Source organism: Populus nigra, chromosome 18 (assembly GCF_951802175.1).
Source record: "Populus nigra chromosome 18, ddPopNigr1.1, whole genome shotgun sequence".
In the NCBI taxonomy this organism is placed as follows: domain Eukaryota; kingdom Viridiplantae; phylum Streptophyta; class Magnoliopsida; order Malpighiales; family Salicaceae; genus Populus; species Populus nigra.
In genome coordinates, this window is record NC_084869.1 from 2,657,663 (window position 1) to 2,675,490 (window position 17,828).

General features: G+C 32.4%; 2 protein-coding genes across 2 annotated transcripts; both read left to right on the forward strand.

Moving 5' to 3' along the window:
* Positions 1 to 27: 27 nt before the first annotated feature.
* LOC133678231 (sucrose synthase 7-like) lies at positions 28 to 4,593 on the forward strand. Its single transcript, XM_062100488.1, has 16 exons — positions 28 to 214; positions 337 to 469; positions 577 to 731; positions 814 to 1,006; positions 1,117 to 1,235; positions 1,337 to 1,553; positions 1,648 to 1,743; positions 1,852 to 2,025; positions 2,134 to 2,250; positions 2,356 to 2,522; positions 2,614 to 2,838; positions 2,976 to 3,542; positions 3,619 to 3,757; positions 3,850 to 4,034; positions 4,132 to 4,164; positions 4,279 to 4,593. Exons 1-16 carry the CDS (start codon positions 114 to 116, stop codon positions 4,421 to 4,423), a joined length of 2,766 nt encoding a protein of 921 aa, XP_061956472.1. The 5' UTR covers positions 28 to 113; the 3' UTR covers positions 4,424 to 4,593.
* A 3,573-nt stretch (positions 4,594 to 8,166) lies between these two features.
* LOC133678326 (uncharacterized protein At4g15970-like) lies at positions 8,167 to 12,698 on the forward strand. The gene is made up of 4 exons (XM_062100617.1): positions 8,167 to 8,721; positions 11,239 to 11,604; positions 11,682 to 12,163; positions 12,432 to 12,698. The coding sequence occupies exons 1-4, from the start codon at positions 8,506 to 8,508 to the stop codon at positions 12,436 to 12,438; spliced, it is 1,071 nt and encodes a 356-aa protein (XP_061956601.1). The 5' UTR covers positions 8,167 to 8,505; the 3' UTR covers positions 12,439 to 12,698.
* The last annotated feature ends 5,130 nt before the right edge of the window (positions 12,699 to 17,828 follow it).

Below are 17,828 nucleotides of genomic sequence, written 5' to 3' on the forward strand. Positions count from 1 at the left end.
TTCCAGCTCCCTATATAAGTACATTGTCGCACACCCTTTACAAACACACACAGGTTGCTTTGTGTTTTTTGAAAAAAAACCCCTTCTCTGTTATCATTTGTTTTCCTGCTGAAATGCCTCCTCAAGCAGCTCTTCAGCGATCTAAAACAATTACAGAAAGCATGCCTGATGCTTTAAGGCAGAGCTGGTATCACATGAAGAAATGTTTTTCCAGGTATATGATTGCTTCAATTTTTGTCTGATGAAGTTCATTGCAGGCTTCCTCGTTAGAGGAATTAACGTATCCTCTTATTTCTCCCCGCCGGGACGGGGGGAAAAAATGAAAAAATAAAACAGGTTTGTTGCACCTGGGAAAAGGCTGATGAAACGCCAACATTTAATGGATGAAGTTGATGAATCAATACAAGATAAGAATGAAAGGCAAAAGGTCTTGGAAGGCTTACTTGGTTATATCCTGAGTTGCACTCAGGTATAATATGTTATTGATTGATCTCTCTGCTATTCTATTTCTCCATCTTCACCTGCTTGCTTCCTGTGGACTTACTACTGTTTCTTTTTCATCTTGACATCTTGCAGGAGGCAGCTGTTATTCCACCTTTTGTTGCATTTGCTGTAAGACCGAATCCCGGTTTCTGGGAATATGTTAAGGTGAATGCTGAAGATTTGAGCGTAGAAGGTATCTCCGTTTCAGAATATTTGCAGTTGAAGGAGATGATCTTTGATGAAAAATGGTATGCACAAGTCCAAGTGAAAATCTTTTGAATGATCTTGGAACTGGCTTTTCCTTCTAGTAACTGCTACATTAATGTGCAGGGCGAACAACGAAAATGCTTTGGAACTGGATTTTGGAGCTATGGATTTCTCTACCCCTCGCCTAACTCTTTCTTCTTCTATTGGGAATGGAGTCAACTACATGTCAAAGTTCATGTCATCGAAGCTCAGTGGGAGCTCTGAAGCTGCAAAGCCTCTGCTCGACTACTTGTTAGCGCTCAACCATCAAGGAGAGGTAGGTGTCCTAACATCAGCAAAAGATGATGACAATGATATGCCAGTCTTAGTCTTAGAAGAACCAGTGCTTGAAATCAATTGTAATGCTTCTCATTTTGTAATATGCAGAATCTTATGATCAATCAAACTCTAGATACAGTTTCCAAGCTTCAAGAAGCATTGATTGTAGCTGAAGTGATTGTCTCTGCATTTCCGAAACACACCCCATATCAGGATTTCCAGCAGAGGTCATATATCTACTTCTTTATTTCTATGAACACTTTTCTCTCTCTATAAAAGGATATCATCCCATGAAAACTTCATTTCCTTGTTGTGAATTAATATTCAGACTGAGAGAGTTGGGCTTTGAGACGGGATGGGGAGACACTGCAGAAAGAGTTACAGAGACAATGAGGTTGCTTTCTGAATCACTTCAAGCTCCAGAGCCAATGAAACTGCAATTGCTCTTTAGCAGGATTCCCAACATGTTCAACATTGTGATCTTCTCTCCACACGGCTACTTTGGCCAGTCAGATGTTCTGGGATTGCCAGATACTGGTGGCCAGGTGTGTAAGACAATCCTACACACTACTAATTATGGCGCGATCATAATCGATTATAACAGTGCACTAAATTGATCTGCTTATATGTGGCACACAGGTTGTTTACATTCTTGATCAAGTAAGAGCCTTAGAGGAAGAACTCCTACTTAAGATAAAGCATCAAGGCCTTGGTGTGAAGCCTCGAATTCTTGTGGTGAGACAGATATATGAATATTTCCCAGGTTTATCTTTTGCACTCAATTGAAGAGTTGGATTCTGAATGATTCTTTGCTACTTCTCTGTATTATTTATATGCATACAGGTAACCCGACTTATACCAAATGCTGGAGGGACAAAGTGCAACCAGGAGGTAGAACCTATTTTCGGTACACAGCATTCCCACATTGTTAGGGTCCCCTTCAAGACAGAGAAAGGGGTTCTCCCTCAGTGGGTTTCGCGTTTCGATGTATACCCTTACCTCGAGAGATTTTCTCAGGCATGTGCCTCCATTGCTTTCTAACTTCTATTTTCAGTTAGTTCTTTATTGAACACATACTGATTGTAATGATCTTTTATGTTTCTCTGGCTCATCACCAATCACTAGGATGCTGCTGATAAGGTCCTTGAACACATGGACAGTAAACCTGATCTCATCATTGGGAACTATAGTGATGGGAACTTGGTGGCATCTCTAATGGCTCGGAAACTCAGCATAACTCTGGTTTAAGCTGATCTCTATCTATTGAATCTCTCATATTTCAAATAAAGAACTCAGACTAATCTACCATTTAATTCTATTCTCTAATTTGGCCTGCTGTAAATCCAGGGGACTATTGCTCATGCTTTGGAGAAAACCAAGTATGAAGATTCTGATGTCAAATGGAACGAATTGGATGCCAAGTACCACTTTTCCTGTCAATTCACAGCAGACATGATCGCGATGAATAGTGCTGATTTTATCATAACCAGCACGTACCAAGAAATTGCAGGAAGGTTTGTTTTCTACCTACCATCATTAGTTATATGCAGACCTATTGATCAATATAATTTGTATTGCCAACTCAAGAACTTGCATCAATTTTAGCAACGTTAGGCCAGGGCAGTATGAAAGCCATACGGCATTTACCATGCCAGGACTTTGCCGTATTGTGTCAGGCATCAATGTCTTTGACCCAAAGTTCAACATTGCTTCCCCTGGGGCTGACCAATCTGTCTACTTCCCCTACACCGAGAAACAGAAGCGGCTAACCTCTTTTCATCCTGCCATTGAAGAACTGCTCTATAGCAACGAGGATAACCATGAGCATATGTAGGTCTATGAATTCCCTATTTTTATCTTGACAAGCTTCTAAAGATTTTGTCATTTCATTTGCACAATATAATTAGCAAAAGAAGGCCTGTAGTCATTTTTATGTGCTGAAACTAATTTAAACGTGCCTGGAGCAGTGGATATCTAGCTGACAGGAAGAAACCAATTATCTTCTCCATGGCAAGACTGGATACAGTGAAAAACATTACGGGGCTGACAGAGTGGTTCGGGAAGAATACAAAGCTAAGAAACTTGGTGAATCTCGTTGTTGTAGCAGGATTCTTTGATCCATCCAAATCAAATGATAGAGAAGAAATTGCGGAGATCAAGAAGATGCATGCCTTGATAGAGAAATACCAACTTAAGGGCCAGTTCAGATGGATAGCAGCTCAAACTGACAGATACCGAAATGGGGAGCTCTACCGCTGCATTGCAGATACAAAGGGAGCTTTTGTTCAGCCTGCACTTTATGAGGCTTTTGGCCTGACAGTCATTGAGGCAATGAACTGTGGATTGCCTACCTTTGCCACCAATCAAGGTGGCCCAGCAGAAATTCTTGTTGATGGGATCTCAGGATTCCACATTGATCCCAACAACGGAGATGAGTCTAGCAATAAGATAGCTGATTTCTTCGAGAAGTGCAAGACAGATGCTGAATATTGGTACAAGATGTCAGCAGCTGGTCTCCAACGCATCTATGAATGGTGAATGCGCAACCCTACCAAATTCATCAGATATAAACTTTTCCATCAGTAACTAATCATATATGTTGTCCTGCAGCTATACATGGAAGATTTATGCAAACAAAGTGTTGAACATGGGATCTGTTTATGGATTTTGGAGGCAGACGAACAAGGAACAGAAGCTTGCGAAGCAAAGATATATCGAAGCCTTTTACAATCTCCAATTCAACAATTTGGTGGGTTATTGTGGACAGTTAGTATTATGAAGCAACTCAAGTCCAAGGAAATAAGACCCGAGTAATGAATAATCTACTCCTATTTGTGACAGGCAAAGAATGTTCCAATCCCAGAATTTGCATCATCCACGCAAACTTCATCAACTTCAAAAACTAAACCCCAGGAAACAGCACCAACTGCTGTAGTTGAATCTCAGCATTCACTTCCAACCCAGGAAGCCAAACCCAAAGTAGAGGAGGCCCCAGTCCTAATGCCTAAAACTCAGCTAACACAAAGGCATGTCTTTTAGCCCACCTTAATTTAACCACAATTAATCATATTATCTTCTTCGCTACAAGCTAATTCAAATTTTGATCTTTTTGACTGCTGACAGAAGGACACAACCCCAGCAGCCTCAAAGCCAAAGGTGAAGACAATGAACTCTCTCATTCTATCCATTAACCTCTGCAATAATGTTTATGGTTAATTCTTGGAATCAGACTAGGCTACATTTAACCAAGGAGGGACTTTTTGTTTGCAGGAATGGCGAAGAAAGCGTAGGGCAAAAGGACCTTGCACAACCAGGAAGCAGCAGACAAAGTAGCCGGAGGTGGTTGTTATACATGATCGCTTCCCTTTTTATAGTATATTTCATCGGGAGCACACTGTATAGCTATCTCACATGAGTTAAGTAATTGCAAGTTGTACCACTAAAGAGGGTAAATTACTCACAATGTAAAAAAACTTTACATATAAAATACTTTGTTCTTTCGTTAATTTATTTGAAGTTGTCTTATGTGTACTGTATTTCCCGACCAAATACATTGACTTGAAATTTAATGTTTGGATCGATACATGTTAAAAAACAATAATCAATTAACATGATTTAATTAAAAATTAGGTTAATATATGACATAATCTTTAATTTATTAATTTTTTTATTAAAATAATATTATTTTAATATATATGACATCGTAATTGATTCTTTTAAACACCGCTACTTGAGATGATAGTTTTTTTTGTTTATATATGAAGTTAATTTTTTATATTGGTTATAATTTTTTTTTAAAATTAAAAATTATTAAAAGTGTTTGCAAAATTTTCATTTAAAAACCACTAGAATTGTTTTGGGTTTTTTTTTCTATTCTCGCTAGCAAATTTTTTCTTAATGATTTGAGTCTTGTAAATCAAAAGTTGGTCTAATAATATTCAATAAAAGATAAGGTGAATGATGTACTGATAAACGTGTGTATTTTTTCATGAATTATGTGATTTCATGTGTTTGAGCTTTTCTACTTTTTGCATTAAATTTACTTATTTATTTTCTAAGTTTTATCTTTGGTTTTTTAAAATAAAATAAAATAAAAAAATAGCATAAAAAAATAAAAGATTAACAAAAAAACTTCTTAGTCTTTATTTTTTATTTTTTAAAGTAAAATAAGTTTTATGATGTAAATAAAAATATTAGAAAAAAATAAAAATAGTTTACAATGGTAAATAAATAAAATTAATATTTATAGAAAATTAAAGTTCTAAAAATACAAAATACAAAAAAAAACAAAAAAAAAACAAAAAATCTTAATCATTCTTACTTTTAAAAATAAAATAAAGTATTTTTCCCAATATATAGTCACTCTTCATGACGAATAATATATATTTGTTCGATGATGATCGTGCATGCTTCGTGATGCAATAACCCATTGAAGTCAATTAAGTTTATATCACATTAATAATTAAAACCAACAATAAACAAAATTAAATACATTAGCCCACATTTAATTCATTTGAGATGTCCCTCGTACGTAAGAGTTCAAAAAGAAACTTGCAAGAAATTATGTAATCAAAGTCTTATTTTTTATTTATTTTATTTGTTGAAATCAGCAAAGAAATTATGTAATCAAAGTTTCTTGGTGATATTTATAAAATATAGAGAAAATCTATTTAATTTATTTTGAAATTTAAAAATTTAAAAAAACCTTAAAAATAATATATAAAAATGTTTAAATAGTAATCATCAAACCCACCTAATCTATATAGAAAAACTAAATTGAAATTAACTAGTAAACTAGGAAATTAAAAACAATTCAAGGATGCGCGCGTGATAAAATTCACCCTGCTTCTTTTCTTTTGGTTTATTACAATATTTTCAATTTCTCGACTTTTCAAGGAGGCAGGAGGCCATATATGGCGGCTAAGAAGAAGAAGATAGCTAGCAAAAATCAATTGTTTGATGATCATGAGTTTTGAATTTCTTGTATTCATTTTACAAGACACCTCAACCTGTAAGCTCCCTTTTTTTCTAACTTGACAATGGAAGAGACTTGCAAATCTCTTAAAAAAACAAAAAAAAACGTTTTCCTTGGAAAGAAAAATACTCCAATTTAGTCTCTTTAGTTCGGTAATTATACTTTTTAATCCAAGATTTTATTAATTTTTTTATATTTAAGTCTATGGATTTGATATATTAGAGAGAGAGAGAGAGAGACACTAGAAGTAATAGAAAACATGAAAAAGATCGATTGTCCACGTTTCAACACCAAAAAAAAAAAAAAATCAAATTTAGTGTTAATAGTTTCAATTGACATGAAGAGTTTCATCTATATGTTTTTAGCCTCTAATATTGTTTGAGGAAAGATAAAAAAAAAATTGAGTCAGTCTAAATTAATCTACTAAACTTGTGATCTAAATCATAAGACTGAGATAATCTTAAAGAAAACAAAAAATATAAAGCCTAATTTCAAATTAATCAAATATTACATAATAAAATTAAAAAAAAAAGATTCAACTAAAAAAAAGAACAAAAGAACCCGGTTCTGCCTGTGACCCAGGATAAACAAACATAATGTTGTTGGATGAAATAAAAAAAATAAAAAAATAATCCAAGTCAACCCGGGTTAACTCACTAAACCCGTGACCTAGGTAATGAAACCAAGATAATATTATAGAAAGCAAAACGAAAAAAAAATTATGAAATCTAATTCTAAATCAACCAAATATTGAAGGATAAAATTGAACAAAAATTAACAAAAAAAGACATGAAAAACCCAAGTTAACTCTTTAAATTCATGACTCGAGCCATGAGACCGAGATAACCAAACTCAATGTTGAATTATGAGATTCAGAAAAAAAAAAAAGAGTTAAATCTTTAAAAAAGAAATAAAAAACAAAGCATTGTTCGAATGAACAATGTTTTGTGAGGAGAGGAATAATGAATTCCCCTCCTCAATTATTTTATGCTAGATTATTGGCTTGCACTACGTCATGTTATTTGTGAAGCAAATCATGAGACTATAATAACCTTAAAAAAAAATTAAAACAAATCATAAAGCCCAACTTTCAATTAACTTATTGTTGAAGGTTAAAATTGAAAAAAATTCAATCTAAAAACATGACATATTGAAATGACTTGAGTTTACTCGGGTTAACCCGAAAAACATGTGATCTAAGTCATAAAATTATGAAAACCTCATAGAAATAAAACCAAAATAAATCATGAAGTCTAATTCATAATCAACTCAATGTTGAAGGGTGAAATTGAAAAAAATGCCAATTAAAAAAAAACTCTAGTTAATTAGGTTAATCGGCCAAACTTGTAACTCAGTTATGAGACCATAATAACCTTATAGAAAACAAACTAATCTAATTTCCAATCAATTTAATGTTGAATGATGAAATTAAAAAAGATAAAAAACTCGAGTCAACCGAGTTAACTCATCAAACTCATGAAACAGGTTATGAAACCAAACTAACCACGTATAAAGCAAACCATAATAAATAAATAAAAAATATGGATTTAAAAAATAAAAAATAAAAAGAAATATTATTGAAATAAATATAAGGTAGTGCATAATAAAAATATCAATGATTCTCGAACGTAAAGTAATATTTTTTTATTAGCGAAAAGTCTAAGTTTAATTGTTAAAGGGTATAAAGAGTAAAATATACCTTTTTATTAAGAAAAAAAGGGTTGCATCGAGACATCGCGATTAGACAGCGTGATTGATAAACTCAGGTCGCATATTTTTTTTTGAATTAATTCTTAGAACTTTCAAAAACATTATCATAAAGTTACGGTCCAAGTATTAATTTTTCCGAGTCCAAAACAATAGGCGCCAAGCTTCATTTTTCCTGCTATGTTTAGGGTAATTTCTAACTAGCTAGCTTTCATACATTAATTATTAATTCAATATATAATCATTTTAATATTTAAAAATAAATATAATCTAATATAACACCATATTAACATTTAAAATAAATCTCGTTCTATATATATATATATATATTGTATTTTGAATTGATGATTAATTTTTGTTATTATAAAATGTATTAATGATGGTTGAATATTTTTATTATATTAAAAAAACTAAGCCGACATTGAGCGCAGTGGAAAGCCTCGAAGTGTTGCGGTGCGGGTGATGAAATACTTCGGCAAGTTGCTTTTCGTCTCTACATCTTTATTAGGGTCCATAATTAAATCGGCAGTCACGTCAATTAAACGAGTACTCCAGCGACTATGATACTGCCCTACTGTTTCATCTCCTCAATCTCAACAAAGAATATTCAACAGATAGGCTGGATCGATCAAGAACAGGTAAGAAATTAACTAAGTACTAAACCAAATATATAATCAAATAAGGCAGTAGAGAGAGATTGAGGGCAACAAGGTTGACCTGCAGAGAAGCTACGTATACATAAGAGAGGCCGGTTCTAGTTTGGAGAAAACAAGGAATTACAAGGCAACAGTTCAGCACCAACAGCAGCAGGCAGAATGACTGGTACTGGTGGTGACGGCATGGTCAATGGAACATTGCATAGTTCCTCTGCGGTCATCCACAAGCCGATTGTAAGAATCACAGTTTTGTTTCTGGGAGTTCTTGCTGTTTCTTGCATCGTTTTGTACAAGTCTGCCTACCATTTTGAGTTCCTGCCTGGCTCCTCCTCTGATTCAGATTCACTTTCCATGTTAGACAATCGAACTTCTAAGGTGAGTTTTCCTTTTATAATCCTGTAATGCTTGGATCTACTCCATTAATTTTGTGGGATCTTGTTTACTCTTTTAGTTGGTTGGTTCAATATATTCTTGTAAGTGTTCTTCTTCTTCTTCCTCTTCTTCTTCGACACCCTTTGGCTTAAAACTTCAAGAATTCATGTAGCTATTAGCAGCTTGTCTTGAATTCAACAGTAGTCATGAAACCAAGACAGAATTGTCCAAGAACCAAAATCACAAACATCAAGGCATTGAACTAGATAATCCAGAGGAAGAGCATGTGTGGACTTCTCTTTTTCCTGGCTAGCTGAAGTATTTTTAACATTAAACAGTGTTATCATCCATTTTTTTGATGTTGAAGTAAACATTACTCAATTATCTGGATTTTTTTCGCAAACTATATTTGAGTCTTCAAATATTTATCAACTTTTCACTCCAGATCCTGTTGTTTAAGATTCTTCAATACTAACCCAATAGTTTTTGAAAAAGTCTCAATCTAGCCCCCCCTAAATGCTCCATACCTAATCCAATGAAAGCATGGAACCTTTTTCCTTCCTTCTTTCAATTTTCTCCTCAAACTTCTATGTGATAAATAATATATTTCAAAACCAGACCATATAATTAACAGTGAAGAATACAATAAGTGTAGGGGCTAAGATAGAACAGTAGGAAATGTGCACGGGCTATAACGTAGTCTATCCTCCTCGCTGGCTTCCTGCCTAGAAGTCCATAACTCTGCAAACCTTTCTTACAAGTCCGAGGAAGCACCGACTTGTTTTCTCAGCCATTGCAGGAGACCCGGTCGTTTGTGGGGCCAAGATTGGACATGAAGAAAGGGTCATTATTCTTAAAATAATACCAATAATTTACAATATAAGAGTGATCTTCAAAGAGTTGGTAATTAGTGATCTAATTATCTAGATTATTATCGTAATTAAGATGTTTACAAGGTGGCAATAACGATGTGACTTTCTGGGGTCCACTCACTTATTTTTTTTATTTTATGGGACATTCATTGACAAGAAACAATATGAGAAAATAATTTAAAATTTTTCTAACGTGGACTTGCAATTTCTTACTGCCTAACGTTGATTCGGCAGCACATCATTGAGTTTCTCGAATGTGATTCCGAATCAGCTTGCCATTTCATTGGTGGATTCTCTTTTATGGGCCCCATGCCAACCAATCATTGGCGTGGCTTTGGGAATTTTCTTCGGAAATCCAAATTTGATACTCTTAATTTGGGTTATAAACAATAGGTTATAACGAGGTCATTAGTGCTAATCAGGTTGCCATTCATTCACATGACATTTCCAATTTAATACTTTCATAATTATTAAGAGTATATCATATCTTTTGTTTTAAATTAATAAAAATAGTTGCATCTCTAGTGGTCTCATATTTAAATTAAATTTATTTATGTACTTCATTGCGAGCTCTATATAAAGAAATATAGAGAGAATAATTTTCTATGGTACTTACTTATATTTACAACATAAAAAAATAAATATAAAGCCAAATATAAACATAAAAGAGAGATTTTTTTTAAAAAAATTATTTTATAGAAAAGAGAATTCTGACCTTAATTAGCGGATATAATTATTTATTTTATTTATCCCTGTAAACAATAAGCAATTACAGCTTTATTAGCTTTAACCGTTGTACATTATTTTACTAACATTTAGGTTGCGTTTGAAATCACAGTTGAAACTGTATGTTTTGAATTTTTGAATTTTTTTATTTAAAATTTATTTATATATATATATATATATATATTTGAATTGTTTTGATGGGTTGAAGTTAAAAATAATTTTTTTAAAAAAAATATTATTTTGATATATTTTCAAGCAAAAAATACTTTAAAAAATAATTATATTTATACTTTCAAACACTCTCTTCGAATAAAAATAAATAAAAAAAGAAAGTAAACTAAAAACATATAAAATATAAATGAAAGGGGGCTTGCAATTGTACAGCTAATTATGCCTAGATCTAGTTTGCATTTAAGTTGCCTTTCACTTTATTTTTATCTTGGACGTCAGACTATGTTGAAGTTTTTGCTTTTAATATATTTTGAAAATGGAGTTCTTTATGTTTTGAAAATATTATAAGAGGAAGGGGAATAGACGACACATCAAACTATTGATCGCTGACAGTGTAGAATAGTTTTTTTTTTCTCCGACGAATGAGTTTACAGGAGACATGGTTTGCTGAGTTGTGCACCATGTTATCTAGCACTTGATGGAAGAACTTGTCCAACATCCAATAAAAAATTCTTGGGCAAAAAATTGTTGACATCATAAATTCAATCAACAAAAAAAAAAAAAAGAGTTAAATGTTAGGCAACTTGATGAGAAATTAATCATCGTGTCTTGATGACTCCTCTCGAGTACTTTTTCGAAGCAGAGGCGATTTTTTGTTTATTTTTTTGGTTATTATTATCATTGTCTCATCTTCTATGGACTTGAATTTGTGTGGATGCAATTAAGATGGGTGTATTTCATGGATTTCCAGGGAAAAATTGATTTGGAATTGGAGAGAATTTTGAAGAACGCATCCACCAAGCATAAAACTGTGATCTTGACAACATTGAATCAAGCATGGGCAGAGCCTGGATCTATATTTGATCTCTTCTTGGAGAGTTTTCAAGTTGGAGACAACACACAAAAACTTGTAAATAATTTGATCATAATATCCATGGACCAGAAGGCACATGCTCGTTGCTTGGCTATACATCCACATTGCTATGCTCTCAGAACTGAAGGGCTTAATTTCTCAAGTGAAGCATACTTCATGTCTGAAGAATACCTAAAGATGATGTGGAGAAGAATCGAGTTTTTGGGCACTGTTCTTGAGATGGGCTACAGCTTTGTTTTCACGGTATAGACAGACCTTTTTGGCTTACCTCAGATCAACTCCTTTTTCCTGCTATCTGACTCCTTTATTCCCCTTTCCAGGATGCAGATATTGTGTGGCTTCGAAATCCATTTCCACGGTTCTATCCGAAAGTAGATTTCCAGATAGCATGTGATAACTACTACGGCAATCCTGAAGACAAAAATAATCGACCAAATGGAGGGTTTACCTATGTCAGATCCAATCTTCGGACGATTCAATTCTACAGGTTTTGGTTCCAGTCTAGAGAAACCTATCCTGGCAATCATGATCAAGATGTATTGAATATGATAAAAAACGATCCTTTCCTCGAGAAGATCAGACTGGAAATGAGGTTTCTAGACACAGCTTACTTTGGTGGTTTTTGTGAACGTAGCAAGGATTTTCACGAAGTTTGTACTATGCATGCAAATTGCTGCTATGGTCTGGGGACTAAAGTTCATGATCTAAAAATTGTGCTTGTAGACTGGAAGAATTTCATGTCATTGCCTCTTAAGGAAAAAGCATCAGCATCACCCGCTTGGAGAGCTCCTCAAAATTGCAGGTATGGTTTCGGTATCTTCAACCTTTCGGTCTGATTTCCGGCTGCTATAAGATATTATCGAAAAATCATCCTACCGATAATCTTTCATACAAAACATGGAGGAAGAAAAGTAGCCGGATTCGAGTTCTATTATGATTAGTTACTTCGAGAATAACAAAGGAATACAAAAAATCCTTGTTCGAGTTCTATTATAATATGCTGCGCAGGCTGTGTTACCTCTGGTTTTCATGTGTTTGATTGCTGAAACCAGTTTTTTGACCATTTGCAGGACATAAACCCAGAGGAGTCAGGCTTCCACATGCATCCTGCATCCTTTGACCTTCTTCCTGATACATTCTAGAAAACTGATCATGGTTAACATTTCTGCACATTTCTATAGCAATTGTGTGAAATCAATGAAGGTGCGAAACTGTTCTTGTTCGAGGATTGCTCTTGATGTCTCTCTAAGAAAAAAGTGATGTATACAGGTTGTAAAACCAAAGACTTAGTTAAAGTGGAAATCTAGAAATTGCAAATAGCTTTTAAAACCCACCAACATGGATGTTTCCAGGAGTTAATTTTGGAATTCCAACTTGAAGATCCTCAATTCTAGTTCTATTAGGATGAGGGATAGGGTTCATGAAATGGCAAATCATTCTAGCCTAATAATCCCCCCAAAACCGAACGTAGTTTTTCTTATATCAAATCATAGAGCAGACAGAAATCTTGTAAAAGTTTCCAGTTTCAGTTCAAAAAGTTCTGTACATGATATTACGCCTTACTTGTTATGAAGTGAGACGTCGGACCTTGACTGTTTGTTGGACAAGATGCAACAGCCATGGTGCCGCTAATATAATCAAGTACTGTGCGGTTCTGCAGTGCTGCTATTTTTTTACGTAAAAAAAAACAATATTTTCTAAGCGGTATTTAAAAAAAATAATCCACAATATATTCCACATTATAAAAAAAAAATTTCAATCCTCAAAATTCAAATATAAAAAAATTACGTTGTAAAAATTCATGAATAAGATCATGCAAACAAAATAATTAAATTTACTCGGGTCATTAATTAACTTACCAAATTACTTAAATTTAACTAAGTCAACTATACAATAATCCAAAAAAACCTAACCTAAATCAAGATTCAGATCAACAACTCACCGGGCTGCCCTGCAGGGTGGATGATTTTCAAACCATTGAGTTTAGCTCTGTTAAGGAGTTTACAAAAGGTATGGAAAAATCACCACCCCTTCTTTAAGGCAAGTTGACGAGGCCATAGAAAAATTTTAAACAGAACTTTAGCTTTTCATGGCTGGGTTCAGGATTGATGAATGGTGTGATTGAGCTGATCACTCGTTGATGGACTTTACTAGTGTTTATGAGATTTGTTTTTTTAAAAAATCACCTAAATAATAAGAAATTCTTGATATTTAAGTGAGTGGGTGTATAAGAAAAAAAAAAATCCCTGAAACAATATTTCAAACTAGTCTTTTTTTTCTCAATGATACATTAATCTAGAGTTTAGTAGAGTCTAGTTTTACTTCAAACTAGTCTTTTTTATTTTATCAAAGACGTTGTTTTCTTTTTTTAAATCCCTGAAGCAATATTCAAATGGTTTTTTTATTTAAAAAATCATAATATAAATTGATTCATAAATCAACTCATAACTCGAGTCTTGAACTGGATCTCTACATGGATAGTTACTCTAGCTAAACTTGGAAACAATATCTGGTTTTGTGCTTGGCCTAATATTATTAGGGAAACCCAAGCATTTACTTTCATTAATAGGATTTGATCGCCATCTTCAACCATCCTCCAACTATTACATGTTACTTGGAGTTTTGAAGGAAATAGCTAGAAAAGTAAGGGATGGAAATTATGGAAACAAGCCAACATGAAGTAAAAGTGAAGACTTTCAGAGGGTTCCATGCACTTTGATGCAGTTAATGATGGAAAAACAGTTGAAAATGAGTAATGTTCGAGTAGATCAGAAGACAAAAGGAAAACAAGGGGTCTATTAACGTTGGAATGATGGAGATTGAGCAGATGTTTCCTAATCAACACACTAATGAAAAATCATTAAGTGGTAATGATTTGTCGGAGGCCCAAATCATCAGCTATTGATTTGATAGCCTTGAATCTGGATTTCTTGTCAAGAGGACAAAAAACCTTTTATTATATAACTCGTTTTTTTTTCTCTTCTAATTTTCTTGTAGGTGGCTCAATACTTCTTGATTTTAGTAGTCTTGAGTTTCTTAAAAAAATATAATTAAAAAAAAAGTGTGCAAATAAAAATCAAAGAGGGGGGAATCGGGTGAGGGAAGAATAGAATAACACATTAATAACTTTTTATAATTATGTTAATAACTCTATAACTTGATTTTATTAGTTTTAAAAATTTTATTGTGGAAATTAGTTTTAAAAATTTTATTGTGGAAATTGAGGCCCAATCACTCTATACCAGAGTTAAATTCTATTCAGTTTTATCTAAAACGATCGGTATATTTCATTTCAGTTTAAAAAACAGAACAAACCAGAATATATTTCATCTCATTTAGAATGTTGACTCATTCTGTAAATTCTGGCTAGAACATTCCGGTTCTGATCTGGCTGGTCGTTTCGTTTCGACTAAATAATGTTTTTTTTTAAAATATCATCTAGTTTTATGATATCAATCATATCTCTCAATCTGATTATTGGATCAAACTGAAATTTTACGAGAAGTTTTCTGACATATTGTTATATATCAGATTAAGTTTATAGGGTAATTAGAGTTTAAAAAAACCTTTTGAGACTGTTGATGATATTTTCATAATTTTATTCAAATTCATAATTTTGTTTCGAAAGGTCATTTTTTGTGTCATTTTTCTATATTGATTTTTTTTTTTCAATTTCATCATTCAACAATAGGTTTATTAAGAATTAAGCTTCATAATTTATTTTGAATTGTCTTATTTGAGGTTATTATGGTCTCATAATTCAAGTCATGGATTTAAAAGCTTAACCCAGATTTATCTGGGTTGATCTAATATATTATCATTTTAATATTTTTTTAAAAAAATATCATCTTGAATTTTTTTTTTTTAACCGCAACACATGACACTGCCCAAGAAGCTAGCAAAGGAACAAAACTTCGTAGAGTTATGGCCAAAGTTGTGACAGCAAACACAAGGGGGGAACTATAGCTTTGAAAAACTAGAGAGGCTGCTTTCTTTACTTATAGATAAAAAGGTGTGTTCAGAAGCGTGATAAAGTTATATTTTTTAAAATTCTTGAGATTTTTTTAAAATTAATTTTTTATATTTTTCAATTATTTAAATATATTAATATCAAAAATAAATTAAAAAAATAAAAAAAAAATATTATTTTAATATATTAAAAAAAACTTAAAAAATAAACTACACTTCAATTTATCTAGTATAAAATGGAGTGTTAGTCTATTCTGCTTTGCAGGTATCTTGCATCATGTGATAACGAGGAGTATACTTTAATTGGCCGGGTTCTAAATTTATTTTTTAAAAATTATTAGTTCAAGTTTTATAAATTTTAAAGTTATTTAAAATTTATATGATCATTAATTTTAGAGTATATAAAATTAATTAAAGTAGATGAAAGTTAGATAATAATAATAATAATAATAATAATAATAATAACAACGACGACTATGGAAGCATTAATTAGAGTAAATTCGGCCAGAAAGTTGGCCTTTTTGGGATGAGAGATTTTAATGGCTTGATGTCACATAGCAGAGAGTAGTGCGAGAGAGCTATTAGCTTAAAAGGACAAATTATCATGTACTTTAAAATACACGGAAAAAACACTGTACAGGTAAAGTGGATATAAATTTATTGTATTATGGATCACCCTATTCATATAGTGCATGATGGATAATACTGTAGCACTTGAAAAATATGTTTTTTCTATTTATTTTTCAAAAAAATGCTGCTATATTTGACTTGACGGCTAGACCAATTATTATTGGGCTTGGCTCGTGGTTAGATCTAATACCATTAGGTCCAGTTTTTAGCTAAATTCATTATTATTGGATTCGGCTTTGCAGTTAGATCTAATTTTATTGGGTTTGGTTAGGCCACCATAATTTTTAATTTTTTTTCTTTTTTTTTATTTAATTTTTTTTTCATTCGGTAAAGAGAAAATAAATTGATGAGATTTTTTTTATATTATAAAAAAGTTGGGTGATGATAATTTCTTTTCATTTGAGATTGAGTTGATTTTTTTTATTAAAATATGTTTGGTTTTTGCAATTCAAAAATGTTTTTAAAAAAATTTATTTTTTTTATTTCAAATTAATATTTTTTGTATTATTTTGATATGATGACAGATCTAAGGAGCCATACCGAAGGCTATTGGGTCTGGCTCGATTGCTAGACCTAGTAGCATTGGGTTTGGCTATGCTGCCAGACCCAATGCACTTAAAATCACGCTTCAAATTTTTTTTATATTTCATATAATTTTTTTTTATTGACTTGCTACGAAGCATCAACCAATACACTAGTATTATCTATGTGCATTGTGTGGCTACCAAAAGCCTCTTCCCTGCACTTAGGTCATGATCACACTATCATGTATTTACCTGGATTGATCTAATATGTTGTCATCTCAATATTTTTTTTTAAAAAAATATCATTTTGAATATTTTTTCGTTAAACTATATTTTTACTAGTCTTCTAGATTATCTTTGGACTCGTTGAATTGATCAAGTCATATTAGTTGAACTTCCACTTTTTTACTTGTGTTTGAAATTTGAATTGTATAATTTCAAGTTAATTTATCTTTAAATTTGAATTAAAATTATATTTATTGAATCAATATCTTGAATTATATATATATTAAGCAACTCTGTTTTTTGAAGACAATTAAGTAGATACTTAGAAGAATAGCTTGAAAGAGTATTGTTAGGGCACCTTTGAATCTACAAATCTAGATTCACAAGGAAAGGAAAACAAACTTTATTTTTTTTTCTTAAAACAAAATATTAAAAAAAATAAGATATTTTGAAAATATTTTTTTTGAACCCCATAATATCACATATTAAGCAATTTTATTATTTTTTAACCGCACCATATAACATTGCCCGATGATGCTACATTTTTCATAGGAAGGATCAATAAATAATAAAATTATTAATACATGACAAAATTACTTATTTCACCTCATCATGAAAAATCAAACACAAAAAAAAACAATGTTTGCATAACAAATTTTCACACCAAGATGAAACCGTTACATCATAAATAAACTTGTTACAATTTAATTCTCTCAATCTCATTATAGGGTGTTGATTCTAATTTTATTTCACCTTAAAAAATAAATTCCTCAACAATATCAAGGATTATCACACAACAATATAGACTCCAACATTTCAAATAATCAAAATTATCAATCAAATAAAATCATCAACAATAATCAATATTTTGTTATAAAAAATTCAATAACTTGTAAGAATTATTCAAAATTTATTCGGGATTCGATACCAACCACAAGAAATGACCGGAGTCGACCACAACAGCTGGAATTAAAAATTATATTATTGACATGTAGTCTGCAGGTGCCGCCGCTTATGTTGGCGCATCGTGGTTGGCTAACGAGGGAGAGAAGGTTTGTGGGTGGGTCGGTTCGGGTTCATGGTGGAGAGAGGAAATGGTGAAGCTAGTGGCTGTTACAG

What these genes read in the sequence shown, in the direction of transcription:
- LOC133678326 (XM_062100617.1), top strand. Translation starts at nt 8,506, where the DNA reads ATGACTGGTACTGGTGGTGACGGCATGGTCAATGGAACATTGCATAGT. An exon ending in TAGACAATCGAACTTCTAAG is followed by an intron (nt 8,722 to 11,238) that starts GTGAGTTTTCCT and finishes ATGGATTTCCAG; the next exon opens with GGAAAAATTGATTTGGAATT. An exon ending in GCTACAGCTTTGTTTTCACG is followed by an intron (nt 11,605 to 11,681) that starts GTATAGACAGAC and finishes TCCCCTTTCCAG; the next exon opens with GATGCAGATATTGTGTGGCT.
- LOC133678231 (XM_062100488.1), top strand. Translation starts at nt 114, where the DNA reads ATGCCTCCTCAAGCAGCTCTTCAGCGATCTAAAACAATTACAGAAAGC. An exon ending in ATGATCTTTGATGAAAAATG is followed by an intron (nt 732 to 813) that starts GTATGCACAAGT and finishes ATTAATGTGCAG; the next exon opens with GGCGAACAACGAAAATGCTT. An exon ending in CTCCAACGCATCTATGAATG is followed by an intron (nt 3,543 to 3,618) that starts GTGAATGCGCAA and finishes GTTGTCCTGCAG; the next exon opens with CTATACATGGAAGATTTATG.